Source organism: Elgaria multicarinata, chromosome 3, assembly GCF_023053635.1.
Source record: "Elgaria multicarinata webbii isolate HBS135686 ecotype San Diego chromosome 3, rElgMul1.1.pri, whole genome shotgun sequence".
NCBI lineage: Eukaryota > Metazoa > Chordata > Lepidosauria > Squamata > Anguidae > Elgaria > Elgaria multicarinata.
This window is the reverse complement of record NC_086173.1, coordinates 6436793-6451910: the sequence shown is the minus strand read 5'-3', so window position 1 is coordinate 6451910 and position 15118 is coordinate 6436793. Positions and strand designations below refer to the sequence as shown.

Here is a 15118-nt window from a genome sequence, read left to right as displayed (position 1 = left end):
TGTTGGGATGTGTGTGTGTGTGTTTGTGTGCGTGTTTCTCAAGTCATACCTAGACACAGCCCTGAGCATCATTTTGCCCTGGTTCGTGTGTAACAACAACCTAGAGTATGGGTTGAATCGTGGGTTGTTGTTACGTGCAAACCCTGCACTGTGGTTTAATTATGGGTTGTAAACCATGGACAACCCAGTTCACCACCCAGCAACAAACTATGGGTTCTCTTCCAGGGTTGTTCGTGGTTAACAACCCAGAGTTAAGACATAGCGCATGTAATGTCAACCCATGGTTCAATAATAACGCACGATTCAGTGACAACCGATACTCTGGCTTGTCGTTGCGTGTGAACCAGGCTGATGTTTGGTTCCACCAGACTTGGCCAGGAATATGGCTGTGTAATGCAGCAGCCCTACATTTAGGAATAAGTAGCCCATGTACTGCGCTGCTGTCCTCTGTGTTGACAGCTTTTCTGTCCCTGTGAGACTGCTGACCAGAATCCAGCTCCTCTCTTTTTCAGCTCCTCTTCCATTTTCAAAAGGGTGCATTTGAATGAATGAGAGGGGTTTTTTTCGCTTTTTGCCAAGTCTGTTTGTCTGGAAAAAAACACACCCTTTCCCGTAAACAGGCTATGCAACACCTGCCCCAGTCCAGCCTGTTCTTTGTAAGTCTGTGAATATTCCCAAGGCCTGGCCTGCAGTTGCTGGGTAGTTGGAGCTGAGCTCAGGGTGACCTTGCCTTGGTGCTGGCCTTGTGTGTTTGTAGTCATTGCTAACTGTGTGTTTACTGTTAAAGGACATTATGGGGAATGACCCCTTTTTGCATGCTCATGCATATCATTGCTATGTATGTACTATTCAAATCATATCTCCACATGAGGAGCCTGAAGGTCATCCGGCCTCTATCGTATCCCCCCCACACCTCAAACTCCTTAAAAGTTTATTTATTTATTTATTTATTTAAAACATTTATATCCCGTCCTATATCAATGTGAAATCAATTATTTTTCAAGGAAGCAAGTTCAGAATTCATTCTCTTAGTGTAGGAATCGCAACTTCCTCAGTAAGCCACTTCACATGGTACAGTAGCCTATCATGATCTAATTTCCAAACCTCACATAAACCCAAAACAGACTTGGGTTATGTGAGGGTTCTTTAACCCTCAAATAACCCCCCACTGGCCAGATTTGCAAGGCATGAGAAACCATGGCAACCCCCAGTCGGGGCTTACATATTCATAATGGCGGCTGGCATGTGCCACAGTTTCTCAAGGGTAAGTTAACCCACAATAGGCTGTCAGTGACCTGGTTCAGATTTAACGACAAACTGTAGTTTATCGTAGGTTGAAATGGAATTGTAGGTTGTCATTACATGCAAACTTGCAAACTATGTGTTAACTGTGGGTGGTTAACCACAAACAGCCCAGGAAGAGAACCTATGGTTTGCTGTTGGGCTGTAAACTGGTTTGTTTAAAACATAGGGTTGTTGTTACATGTCAGTCTAGAATCATGGGTTGTTTTGCCAAGCTGCAGAGGCAGTGGGCAAAAGCAATTGAACATCCCAGCCTCTTTACATTCCACTACTGGAGTGCCACAAATGCAGTTAGGATACAGGGAAGGAGGAGGTGAAAGAGGAGGAACTGAGAAAACAAATAATGATTTGTTCAGTCGTCTGTTAGGGCAACAAACCATGGTTTAAACAATGGGTAACATTATGTGCAAACTGGGCTAATGTGTTTAAAGACTAGTGTATCTCCTAACCCTTAAATCTACAAAGATGAGCAGGAAAATGTATGGGCAGTGCCCAGCACAGCTTTCCCCAAGCTGCTGCCCTTTGGGTGTGTTGCACTACGATTCCCAGCATCCCCACCCAGTAATGGCTGTTGTGGCTAGGGGTAGTTGGAGCTGAAGTTCAGCATATCTGGAGGGTGCCAGCTAGGGGAAGGAGTGAGCATAATCACTCATTTTACTGATTTAATTCTTATGTTCACCGCTCCAGAATCTGTTTCAGATTCTGATCTGAAGTGGTATACAAATTATGTAAATAAACAAATAATAAATAAAATGGAGAGGGGAAGGGGTTAAGCATTAGACAGGAGGCTGGGTAGCCTGCCTAGTTTCTTGGCCTTCTTTGTAATGTGCAAAATCCACACGTACCAATTACTTAATCTGCATAACCTATATGGTGGGCAGAATTTGGATTACTTTAGTGTATATGCGTGTGTATATATAAATACTTGGCTTCCCAGCTGTGCCCCAAGCCATCAGCCTGGTAGTGGAACTGTGTACAAACCCCTTCCCCAGCCTGATGCCCTCCAGATGTTTTGGACTACAACTCCCAGGATTCCTGACCATTTATTTATTTATTTATTTATTTATTACATTTCTATACCGCCCAATAGCCGGAGCTCTCTGGGCGGTTCACAAAAATTGGCCATGCTGGTCAGGGGCTGATGGGAGTTGGAATCCAAAACCTCTGGAAGGCACCAAGTTGGGGAAGTCTGGGTTCCAGCCTCAGTTCTAGGCAGGTTTACTGCATTGAAAACTATACCTGCCCAAAACTATACCTGCCGGAAACAAAGAAGTCCAAATGGCACTCCTTTCCTTTGGCGGTTAGAATATAGTAATCAGGTGTTCCCCCAAGAGGCAAGGGACAGAGCAAAGCTGGACCACATGTAGTTTTGGCTTGGGTTGGCGCTCATGTACTTGTATGTGGCACAAAGCATATGCGCTCATGCGCACAGACAGATGGCTCCATGATGTAACTTTTAAGGTGCCGGAAACCTTGCTCTTCTTCAAAAACCAAATGACACGTTCTCCCCTGCTCCCTCCAGTTTCGCTGTCATGTGTCCCCGGCCAGGGCTTGTACCTAATTGCCCTTTCCCACCCCACTCCCTTGCTTCTGCTTTCTCAGAGCAAGTCATCTGAGGTGGTGACCATCTCCTCCAAATACAAGCAGAAGTATGAGTGCCGGCTGCCAGCTGCCGCAGTGAAGATCCACCAGGAGAAAGAGGAGGATTCACAGAGCTACACTGGACTGGGGATCTCGGAACTGTTGAAGCCCATGGAAGTAGCTCCTTGTCTTATCAAGGTGACTTTAGACCAGAGGTGGAAGGAAAGGAACATTGGGAGACTAGACAGGAAGCAGTGGATGCCGCCCTTGGGGCTTCTCTAGTAATAGATCTTCTTTCTCACATCTGACCCCGAAGCGGTTTTGCTTGTAGAGTTCATAACAGCACATAAAATGCAAATTCCATTTTGCAGTACTCGTTTCATTAATCAATTCACAGACCCTAGGAGGTAGATCACCAACGTTCCCATTTTACAGATGGGGGAACTGAAGCTGAGGGAGTGGCTTTGCCTAAGACTACCCAGAGGGGCTGGGGCCTGAAACTGGATTTGTGTCCAAACTCAACACTTTCCGCCATGCCATCCTGGCCTGTAGCCCTTGTTCTCCCTCTTGACCACCCTCTTTTTTTTGTAAGAAGTACTGCTATCAGCTGGCTCCACCGTCTTCAGTTGATTCAGGACTTTTAACCAGTTTTAAAATGCAGACTTCTGAAGCCTCATTCTAGCTGCCCCTTTGAGAGAACTAAATGACGTTTGAAACGTTTGCAGTTCGATAAACAAAAGCTACTGCTAATTATTGTACAACAAGGCCGCATTTCCTTTTAAAAAAAAAAATATTCTTCACTATTGCAATACAGCAACAAAGCACTCTGAAAAACAAAAAAAAAGGTGTTCCCTTTATTGTAAGCTATCAAAAGAATTTTTATTATTGAGTGGCATATAAATATCAGAAATATTTAAATAAACAAATAGAGACTTGGCCACGTCTACTTCAAAACTGCTCCCTCCCGTTATTCAGTTACATTTTTAATATACCGGTTGAATCTTGCAACCTACTAAAAACCCTTCACCAAAATTCATTTCAGTCTCTCCTCTCCCACCTCAGTCCTTGAGGGTTCTTCTCTCCCTGTTATACCAGAGGTGGGCAATTTGTGGCCCTCCAAGTGTTGTTGGCCTACAACTTCAGTCAGCCCTAAGCCAGCATAGCCAGTGGTGAGGGATGATGGGAGTTGTAGGCCAAAACATTTGGAGACCCACAAGTTCCCCACCCCTGATTTACTGAAATCCACTCGTGTAACCCAAACTTCAGCTAATCTCCACACTCTGCTCAGTTGCATGATTAGATGTTTTTCTCGTGACAGAATTTGAGTGGTGGTACTATCGGAGAATTCTAAGTGCAGGAGGGGACTTAACAGGGTTTTACTTCAACCAGACACCCCAGGCTTTAACGTCTCCCTTTTCTCTCAGACGAAGGACTGGTGGACGTACGAGTTCTGCTATGGGAAGCACATCCAGCAATACCACATGGAAGGTACTGTCTTCCCCTTTATTTATTTATTTATTACATTTGTATACTGCCCATCAGCTGAAGCTCTCTGGGCAGTGCACAATTAAAAACCATAAAATACAACAAATATAAATTTTAAACCCCTAAATGGTTTGTTGTTTGGTCGCCCGCCTACCTGGTCTAGCTTTAAGGGGATGGTGTTCCATCTGTAAAAGGTTTCTCTTGCTTTAAGAGCGTTGCCTTTATTTCACATGTTTGCTTCGTAGCAAGCACAGCGACGATTCAGTAAGTCCTCCTCGAGTGGTTATAGATGGATAGCAGGTTGCCCAGGTCTGGCTCACGCCTTCTCAGCTGCGGCGTGCAGACCGGGAGGAGAGGCGAGGGAGGGCCTGTGTAAGCTAAAATATGCTGGTATTTCAGGGGTTCGCCCTGCCCCTTTTGCTCCACCCACCACTAAAATGTGGCCCTGAAAGCTTCGCTGAAATGGAATTGAGCTGAAAGAGGTTCTGCACCCCTGACTTAAGTAATTCCTGATGGCAAACCAGGAAAGGCCCATCTCGCTCCTTTTTAACTAACCAGAGGAGGATCCTGTATTCCCAGATTCCTGGGGTGAGGCAGGCAAGAGGGAGTCATTCGCTGCACTACTCCTTTTGCATCAGTATGCAGAACTGAAACTTTTCACTTGGTCCTTTATTTTCCCCATCCATTTCTTAATTGGGTTAGTTTCTAAACTAGAATCGCAGACTTGATGCATACTAAAAAAAAAGGCCTCTTAATTTCCCACGGTTCTTTCTGTATTTGGGGGTTTTAGTGCTCTCTAAACTTCCTCAGGGAACTTGTGGTGAAATTGGACCTCTGTTTCTTTCAACTGATTTGCTTCAGTCATCTGCCTGAATAAAGCTTTTAAGGTGTATGCGTTTGTGTGGTAGTCATTGTAGCCAGACGAGTAGTCTGAGTTTTGAGCTGATGATACAGCTCAGGCAGATGTCTTCCTCAGCTTCCTCAGCTAGGGTGTCTTCATTTCCTTTTTTACTTTCAATTTGTTTACTGACATTTGCATCTCTTGGGTTTGTTTCCCAGAATCTGAAATCAAAGGGGATATCCTGTACCTTGGCTATTACCAGTCTGCATTTGACTGGGATAATGAAACGGCAAAGGTAGGTGTTCCCCAGACATTGAGCTCTTCATGCAATGAGAAAGTGCTTGACTGGCTGTCCCTATGCTTGATACTCACTACTAAGTCACTGGTAGCTCTCCTTCCCTCTCCAACTGCAACTCTTGAGTTATTCTGAGAAGTTTCACTTCCTTTTCTGAACAGGCCCTTCTTTCCTCTGTCCCCTTGCTGCAGTCTAAAACCCTAAGGTCAAATACTTTATTTATTTATTTATATATTTTATTTCATTTCTATACCGCCCAATAGCTGAAGCTCTCTGGGCGGTTCACAAAAATTAAAACCATGAAGAGCATAATAAAACAGCCAACAATTTAAAAACACAAATACAAAATACAATATAAAAAGCACGACCAGGATAAAACCACACAGCAAAAATTGATATAGGTTAAAATATGAGATTAAAACAGCAGAGTTTAAATTTAAGTTAAATTAGGTGTTAAAATACTGAGAAAATAAAAATGTCTTCAGCTGGCGAAGAAAAGAAAACAATGTAGGCGCCAAGCGAACCTCTCTGGGGAGCTCGTTCCACAGCTGGGATGCCACAGCAGAGAAAGCCCTCCTCCTAGAAAGCCCTCACTTCCTTCGGCAGGGGCTCATGGAGAAGGACCCCTGTGGATGATCTTAAGGTTCAGGCAGGCACATATGGGAGGAGGCGTTCCTTCAAATAACTTGGCCCTAAGCTGTTTAGGGCTTTGAATGTTAATACCAGCACTTTGAATCGGGCCCAGACCTGGACTGGCAGCCAATGAAGTTGTAGAAGGACTGGCATGATATGATCTCATTGGCCAGTCCCTGTTAGTAGGCGGGCTGCCCTGTTTTGTACCAGCTGAAGTTTCCGGACCGTTTTCAAAGGCAGCCCCATGTATAACGCATTGCAGTAATCCAAACGAGAGGTTATCAGAGCATGGATAACTGTAGCTAGGCTATCTCTATCCAGATAAGGGCGTAGTTGGTATATCAGCCTGAGCTGATAAAAGGTGCTCTTTGCCACTGAGTTCACCTGTGCCTCAAGTGACAGCACCCCCAAACTACAGACCCGATCCTTTAGGGAGAGTGCAACTCCATCCAAGACTGGGTAAACATCACCTCGCCAGACAGATGAACCACCCGCTAACAGTATCTCCGTCTTGTCTGGATTGAGTCTCAGTTTGTTAGCTCGCATCCAGTCCATTACCGTGCCCAGGCACTGGTTCAGAACAGCCACTGCCTCCCCTGGGTTTGATGAAAAGGAAAGGTAGAGCTGGGTATCATCCACATATTGGTGACACTTCAGTCCACATCTCCGGGTAACCTCCCCCAGCGGCTTCATGTAAATGTTAAACAGCATAGGGGATAAGATAGAGCCCTGCGGAACCCCATGGCTTAGGAGCCACGGCACAGAGCAATAATCCCCCAGCACCACCTTCTGGAATCAGCCATCCAAGTAGGAGCGGAACCACTGCAACGCAGTACCTCCAACCCCCAGCTGAGACAGCCTATCCAGAAGGATACCATGGTCGATAGTATCGAAAGCCGCTGAGAGGTCCAGGAGAACCAACAGGGTCGCACTCCCCCTGTCTCTCTCCCGGCAGAGGTCATCCCACAAGGGCGACCAAGGCAGTTTCCGTTCCAAAACCAGGCCTGAAACCCGATTGAAGTGGATCTAGATAATTTTCGTAATTGTGTTTTTAACCTGTTGGATGTTTTTTGTGGTTTTAATTTTTGTGAACCGCCCAGAGAGCTTCGGCTATTGGGCGGTATAAAAATGTAATAAATCAATAAATCAATAAATCCATTTCATTCAAGAGAGCCTGGAGTTGTCCTGCAACCACCCGCTCAAGCACCTTGCCCAGGAAGGGGATGTTTGTCACCGGCCTGTAGTTTTTAGCATCTTCCTGGTCCAGGTTTGGCTTTTTTAGGAGTGGTCTGATTACCGCCTCTTTTAAAGAGGCCGGCACCACTCCCTCTCTCAAGGAGGCATTTACCTCCTTGAGAGAGGGAGACTGAACTATCATGAAATCAGTAAAGTGGATTTCACTTTGATATCACACACTGAACTATCATGAAATCAGTAAAGTGGAACATCATAGCTACGCTTCCAGGGCTCATACTTGGTCCCTAAAGTCCCTAAAACTCCCCTTTTTTTAATCCTAGGTCCCTAAAGTCCCTAAAAATGGGTATATGATTTTTTTTTGAATAATTTATGTAAATTTTTATGTTTTTCAGTATAATGTTTTAGGCAAGTTGCAGCAATTTGGGCCTGATGTCTTTAAAAATTGGTAAGTTTCAACCTTTCGTCCCGGGTACAACGTTTTGTTTCACAGTTTTTTTAATGTTGTCTTGTGGCAACATGTTGACTAATTTTTTCAAAACCTTTGGTAACGTTTATTTTAGTGTCACAAACAATACATAACAATTCAGTGTCATTTATAATTTTTGCCCATGTCCCGATTTGATGTCCAATCGAATCCTTTTGTAGCAACCAATCTTTTACTAGGACGGCACTTCCCCATTTAACAAAGTTAAACTTTTGACCTACTTTTTTTGGTATCTTCTCCAAGCACCTATAACAACAAACCGCCCAGAGAGCTTCAGCTATGGGGCGGTATATAAATTTAATAAATAAATAAATAATCTTAACCCTTCAATAACCTAACAGTCTCGGGATGGAAAAAACACAAGAAGTGGTTAAGGGAGACCTACAGGAAACAAGAAAGGTACAGATACCACAAGGAATGGAAGAAACGCCAACCAAAGAGGAAAAGGCCCCAGGGCAAAATAAAAATAATAAAAACTTAACAAGGGGAAAGGGCCCTGAAGACGCACTTTAACGTCGTACCCGGGACGAAAGGTTGAAACTTACCCATTTTTAAAGACATCGGGCCTGAATTGCTGCAACTTGCCTAAAAAATTATACTGAAAATTAGCTGGTGCTGCTGCTGCTGCCGCTGCGGGGAGTGGTGACCTGCTCCTCTGCCTCACTCTGCCCCACCCTCTTGGCCCGTGCCGCCCGCACTTCACCCACCAGCATTTCCACCCAGTGCTGCCTGCTATTTGGCCCACAAAGCCCATCCTTCACACGAGGGTCGCACATGGCTGCCAACATGTAGACCCTGTCTGTTTGGATGGGCTCCAGCCTCCGCGTCAGGCCGTCCCTCAGCCTAGTCACCGCTTCGCGTACCTCGGGCTCGAAGCGCCTGCCGGTGACGGGATCCTTGTACTCCAGAAACTCGCCCATCTGTTTCTGGAGACGCCTGCATACAGGAATCACCTGGCTGAGGAGGGCAGAGCTAGTGCTCAGGGTCTCGGTGGCCTCAAGGAACGGCTTGAGGACCGCCACCAGCTGGGACATGGCGTCCCACTGCTGCTTGCCCAGGGCTGGGTGGACGCCCATGTCCCTGACCCTGAACAAGTCGTGGATGGCACGCTGTTGCTCCACCATCCGCTCCAGCATCAGGTAGGTGGAGTTCCAGCGTGTCACCACGTCTTGCACTAGCCTGTGCTGCGGGAGATTCAACTCCTCCTGCTTCTCCTGCAGCAATCGACTGCCCTTGACGCTGTGGTGGAAATGCCCTGCCACCTTTCTGCAGCTCTCCAGGAGGTTACGGATACCGGCCAGGGGACCGAGGTTGGCCTTGCTGCCCATCCTAAGGCCATCCCTCACCACCAAGTTCAAGACGTGCGCGATGCAGCGAACGCCCTCGAATCCGCCGTCGCACACCGCCTTCACCATGTTGGCTCCCCCATCTGTGACCATGTAACCGCGGGTGAGCTTCTGCCCAGCTAGCCACCCATCCACCATGCGGTTCATGGCCTCCGTAATCTCCCCTGCCATGTGGGACTGGTCCATCACTTGCGTATGGAAGAGGGCCCAGCAGTAGCCCTCCTTGCCAGTCCCTCTAGTGCTGGTTGCTGTCTTGCTTTGACTCAGGGGAGAAGTCCTTCCTGCGCTCACTTAGACTTTATCAAGTTCAAAAATCCATTTTTCAAGTGTGGAAGAAGATTTAGGGTTATCTCATGGCATGTTGGGATTTCCTTTGAACTGGCCCCATTGAGCTGTCTGCATTGCAACTTTAAATCCCTGAGATACTGGAGTGTCCGATTTTCAAAACTTCCCCTAACATCAGGGGATGATGGGATTGGCTTGAAACTTGGTGTCCATGTGGACACATGGGTAAGCTTTCATGGTGGCGAGTTTGAGGTTTCTAACGTGCAAATTGACAGAGCTATCGAAAGGGGTATGAATTGGGGTTATGGGTGGTGCGTTAGAGGTTAGAGCCCCGCCAAAAATCAGGGGATGATGGGATTGCCTTGAGTCTGGACGTCCATGTGGACACATGGATAAGCTTTCATGGTGCCGAGTTTGAGGTTTCTAACATGCAAATTGACGGAGCTATCGAAAGGGGTGTGAATGGGGTGCCCGATTTTCAAAAATTCCCCAAAAATCAGGGGATGATGGGATTGCCTTGAAACTTGGTGTGCGTGTGTATACGTCCATGAGGTATCATGGTGCTGGATGCTTCCTGCCCCACGGCTGCCCACCAGTGAGCCGTCAGGGACAGGTAAGCGTGCACTCCGCCCTCGCTGGACCAAATGTCCGAGGTGAAGTGCACCATCTGTGCCTCTGCCTGGCACAGACAACCCAGCACTAACTCCCTGCAGGAACGGTACAGGGAAGGCACCACTCGCCTGCTAAGGGTGGTGCGACACGGCAGCTTATAGTATGGAACCACAAGCGCCATCAGCCTCTTGAAGCCTGCGTTGTCGACGAGGCTGAATGGCTGGTCGTCCAACGCCACCATCTCACCGATGCAAGTGGTGATCTGGGTGGGCGTTGGAAAACGCCATCTTGTGGGTCCATACTTCCCCCACCCCATTTCCGGCAGGGTTGCCTGCCTAACCCTTGTGGGGATGGGAGATGGAGAGCTTAGAGTGGCAGTGCCAGCAGCAGCAGCAGCAGCCTTCGGCTTTCCCCTGGAACCAGTCGCCTTGCCCGCCTCTTTCCCCAGCAAGACCGACTGATGCTGCCTCTGAAGATGCATCTTCATGCTGCTGGTTCCATAATGCCCTGTAGATGAACCCCTGCTTAGGCTGAGTTTGCAGTGGCGACAGACAGCAAAGCGGGGATCCGCTCCCACCTCAAAGTGGTCCCACACTACGCTTGTCTTTCACTTCCATGGTGACACCACCAATTGCCCGCCTGAGCTCTCTGGTGTTGCCACAGAAACAGGGGTGGCAGCGGAAGAGGTGTGAGATGAGACTGGGGAGAGAGCCTCGGCCTGCTGCTGCTCCTCCTCAGCCCCCACATCCTGGAGGACCACCGCCTCCTCCTCCTCCTGCCCCTCCGCTGTGCTGAGGACTTCGTCTAGGAGGTCTGGAGACAGGTCCATCAGCGGGCTCGTGGGCTCAAACGATAATGAAGGAGTTGGGGATACTCCTCCTCCTCTAATGGCACTGCTGCCACCTGCCTCTTGCAAAGGGGCACTTTTCCCATTCCCACCCTCAGAAAGAGAATAACGGGCGCAAGTTGCAGAAGCCTGCTGCTTGTCCTGCTTCTGTTGCGGAGCAGCCAGCCAAGGAGTTGCCCGTTTGATTTTCACAGCAGGAGAGGCAGCCTGCTTACTGGTGCCAGCCTGAGCCTTGCCTTGACCACTGCTTTTAGCACGCCCCGCCACAGACATGCGCCTGCTCCCTCTTCTCATGATGATATTATACTAATACTAATAATAATATGTATAAGAATATAGTAATACTAATAATAATATGTATTATACTAATACTAATAATGATATGTATAAGAATATAATAATATGTATAAGAATATTACTGTATGTAGGGAAATGGGAGAAGAAGTGTGTGTATGCTTTGCCCAAGCAGGATTTGAAATGCTCAATCTGTGGCTGTTGCACTTCACAAACAGTGCACACAGCACACTCACACAAAAACACAGTCACATACACAGTCCAAGTAACAGAGAGAAGAAATAGAGAATAATTTTTGGGGGTTATTTTTTTGTATTTTTTTTTGTATATAGAAGGAAGAAGGAAGATGAAACACAGTCAGGCTTTAAGAGAGGGAAGGGGGGGGACAACTAAACAAACAAACACTCCAAAATTTAAAAATAAAGTTTATATTAAATCAAAGTAAGGGAAAAACACAGAGCAAACTAAGCAAAAAGTCAGAAAGAAGCAAACAAACACACACACACACACACACGCCAAGCTAAATCCTAAATCTATCTCCAAACACAACAGCAGCACCACCTAACTAGCTCCTCTCCCCACGAACGCCAAAACCCACAAGACGCTAAGAGCTCAAAGCTCTGAGGGTGCCTCTGCCTTAGTCCCCCCCTCGAACGCTGGGATTGGAGGATGCTTCATGAGGTGATCAATTCTCATCAGGATTGGGAGTTGAATGTGCCTGTCATCGCTTAAAAAAAAAAAAACCACCGGTTTACCCACTGTCCCTCTTTGTTTACCCGATTTTTAAAAAAATTCTAGCAAGCGAACCGCAGCACGCAGAGAGCTGAGAGTAGGCTCAAAATGACCCCCATCCACGACTCTCTAAGCACAAGAATTTTCAGAACGATAGCTTCAAAAACAACACAGTTATCCCCTATTCTTTTCCGCAATGCAATCCTATGGGCGAAATGTTTCAAAATGGCGATCGGAGCGGTCCGCGGAAAGAGGATCGCTCCGAAAATGGCCGCTTCTCTTCGCCTTGCTTCTAGGGGTCCACGGTCCGCTTCTACTCCGCCTCTGGGCAAGGCGGAGCAGGCCAATTTGCTTCTGATTCTAATCGGAGCGGAGCACATGCCTACTGAAAATCATAAAAAAAATTACATACATTATTAAAAAAAACTTATTTTTGGTAATTTAATATGGCTAAAATAATCGATGAACTTAAAAGTTGAGTTAAAGTTAAAAGACAAGCTAAAAATTGAACTTAAAGAGTTAATATGCATTGAAAAGGGTTTTAAAATAAGTTTTTTGGTTTGACCTTAACCGGCTTAGTGGTAGGTTTTTTTAAAAACAACAACATTCTTTTGAGTGACGTTTTTGTTGTTTCCATACTTTTTATGAGGTCCCTATTTTGGTCCCTTTTTTTGACCTGAAAGTACCCTAAAATCCCTAAAATAGACCTGAATATGGAGTTTGTGCAGCGTGGGCTAGCTGCCATCCATCATCACCATCACCACAGTAATAATAAAAATAATAACATTATTATCAACAACGACAACAACATCGGCTCTTAATTAAAAAGATTTTACGGCATTTGTTACAGCTAGATATTTGAAATTGTATTTTTACTTTAACTGGCTTACTTTAAGGTCGTTTACATTTGAGGATTTTTTATCATTTCCTCAATACAGAATTTTTGCTCACTACAGAATTTCTATTAGTACTTATCTTTGAAAGCTGCAGTGTTGAAAGGCATATATTATCTGAAATTAGATAAATAAATAAAACTTAAGACAGAGATCTGTATACCTAGCTTAGAGTCTCATGGAGCAGAGCGGTTTTCCTTGTTGATTTTTCCCTCTCCTTTGACTAAGACATTAATTAGGGTCTGGGTAGTTTCTGCCCCATGGATGGGGGAGCACTTTGGCTGGAGGTTTCCTCCTGGCATTGCTCAGAAGCTTCTTTAAAGAAAAGGGGGAGATGGCCTTCAGAGCTTGACTTGCTCCCCAAAGAATTGCCCCTGGTCTTGTTTTTTTAGCTGTTTGCATAGTGCTTCTGGGTTGTTCCTTCTTTTCTCTTCCCCTGCCCCCATCCCCTATTGGCAGTGTGCTTGCTGCTGTTGTCCTTGGATAATTCCAGGGTGGTGGTAATAGCTATGTCTCCACACTTTGCTGGAGATAAAACTGCAGCTGTCCCAGTGCAAACCCTGCAGAGGCCACCAGTGAGGGAGGAAGCAGCAGCCAGGCACCTCTCCACCGTGCCTGGGTCCAGCTCCAGCTCAGAGCCCCCTCCCTCCTGCTACCAACTGTCACTGCAGAGGCCACCAGTGAGGGAGGAAGCAGCAGCCAGGCCCCTCTCCACCGTGCCTGGGTCCAGCTCCAGCTCAGAGCCCCCTCCCTCCTGCTACCAACTGTCACTGCAGAGGCCACCAGTGAGGGAGGAAGCAGCAGCCAGGCACCTCTCCACCGTGCCTGGGTCCAGCTCCAGCTCAGAGCCCCCTCCCTCCTGCTACCAACTGTCACTGCAGAGGCCACCAGTGAGGGAGGAAGCAGCAGCCGGGCACCTCTCCACCGTGCCTGGGTCCAGCTCCAGCTGAGAGCCCCCTCCCTCCTGCTGTCAACTGTCTCTGCAGAGGCCACCAGTGAGGGAGGAAGCAGCAGCCAGGCACCTCTCCACCGTGCCTGGGTCCAGCTCCAGCTCAGAGCCCCCTCCCTCCTGCTACCAACTGTCTCTGCAGAGGCCACCAGTGAGGGAGGAAGCAGCAGCCAGGCCCCTCTCCACCGTGCCTGGGTCCAGCTCCAGCTCAGAGCCCCCTCCCTCCTGCTACCAACTGTCTCTGCAGAGGCCACCAGTGAGGGAGGAAGCAGCAGCCAGGCACCTCTCCACCGTGCCTGGGTCCAGCTCCAGCTCAGAGCCCCCTCCCTCCTGCTACCAACTGTCACTGCAGAGGCCACCAGTGAGGGAGGAAGCAGCAGCCGGGCACCTCTCCACCGTGCCTGGGTCCAGCTCCAGCTGAGAGCCCCCTCCCTCCTGCTACCAACTGTCTCTGGAGAGGCCACCAGTGAGGGAGGAAGCAGCAGCCAGGCACCTCTCCACCGTGCCTGGGTCCAGCTCCAGCTCAGAGCCCCCTCCCTCCTGCTACCAACTGTCACTGCAGAGGCCACCAGTGAGGGAGGAAGCAGCAGCCGGGCACCTCTCCACCGTGCCTGGGTCCAGCTCCAGCTCAGAGCCCCCTCCCTCCTGCTACCAACTGTCACTGCAGAGGCCACCAGTGAGGGAGGAAGCAGCAGCCAGGCACCTCTCCACCGTGCCTGGGTCCAGCTCCAGCTCAGAGCCCCCTCCCTCCTGCTACCAACTGTCTCTGGAGAGGCCACCAGTGAGCAGCCAGGCACCTCTCCACCATGCCTGGGTCCAGCTCCAGCTGAGAGCCCCCTCCCTCCTGCTACCAACTGTAACTGCTGAACTTTCCAACTAAGATTGTAGTGCCTGAGTTTGCTTTCCTTTCCTCCCCCCTCCTCCTCCTCCTCCCTCCCAATCCCCTTTCCTTTTGTGTCATGTCTTTTAGATTGTAAGCCTGTGGGCAGGGACTGTCAAGAAATACCTTTGTAAGCCACCATGAGAGCCTTTTTTGGCTGAATGGCGGCATAAAAATCCTTAAATAAATAAATAAATAAATAAAATAAACCCTTCTTTGCATCAGCTCTGAACAAATTTGCCTTCATCTGCTGCTTAAGAGGAGGGATGAAAATGCAGTAAAAGCTGTGAAACGTAAGACGTGCCGTCTTGAGAGCTCCTCTGGTTTTCCCCTGTTCACAGGCTTCGAAGCAGCACAAGCTGAAGCGTTACCACAGCCAAACCTATGTCAATGGATCCAAGTGTAACCTGAACGGGAAGCCCAGGGAGGCTGAAGTCAGGGTAAGGAAGTCCATTTTAAATG

General features: G+C 47.8%; 1 protein-coding gene across 2 annotated transcripts in view; it reads left to right on the top strand.

The window, feature by feature from the left end:
* Window positions 1-15118, top strand: part of OS9 (OS9 endoplasmic reticulum lectin) — a 52784-nt gene that overhangs the window by 10024 nt on the left and 27642 nt on the right. For both annotated transcript variants that reach the window (XM_063119191.1, XM_063119190.1), the window contains exons 2-5: window positions 2905-3081; window positions 4308-4371; window positions 5428-5504; window positions 14998-15096. In XM_063119191.1, the coding sequence (XP_062975261.1) occupies window positions 2905-3081; window positions 4308-4371; window positions 5428-5504; window positions 14998-15096 (417 nt within the window). The remainder of the gene's footprint in view (window positions 1-2904; window positions 3082-4307; window positions 4372-5427; window positions 5505-14997; window positions 15097-15118) is intronic.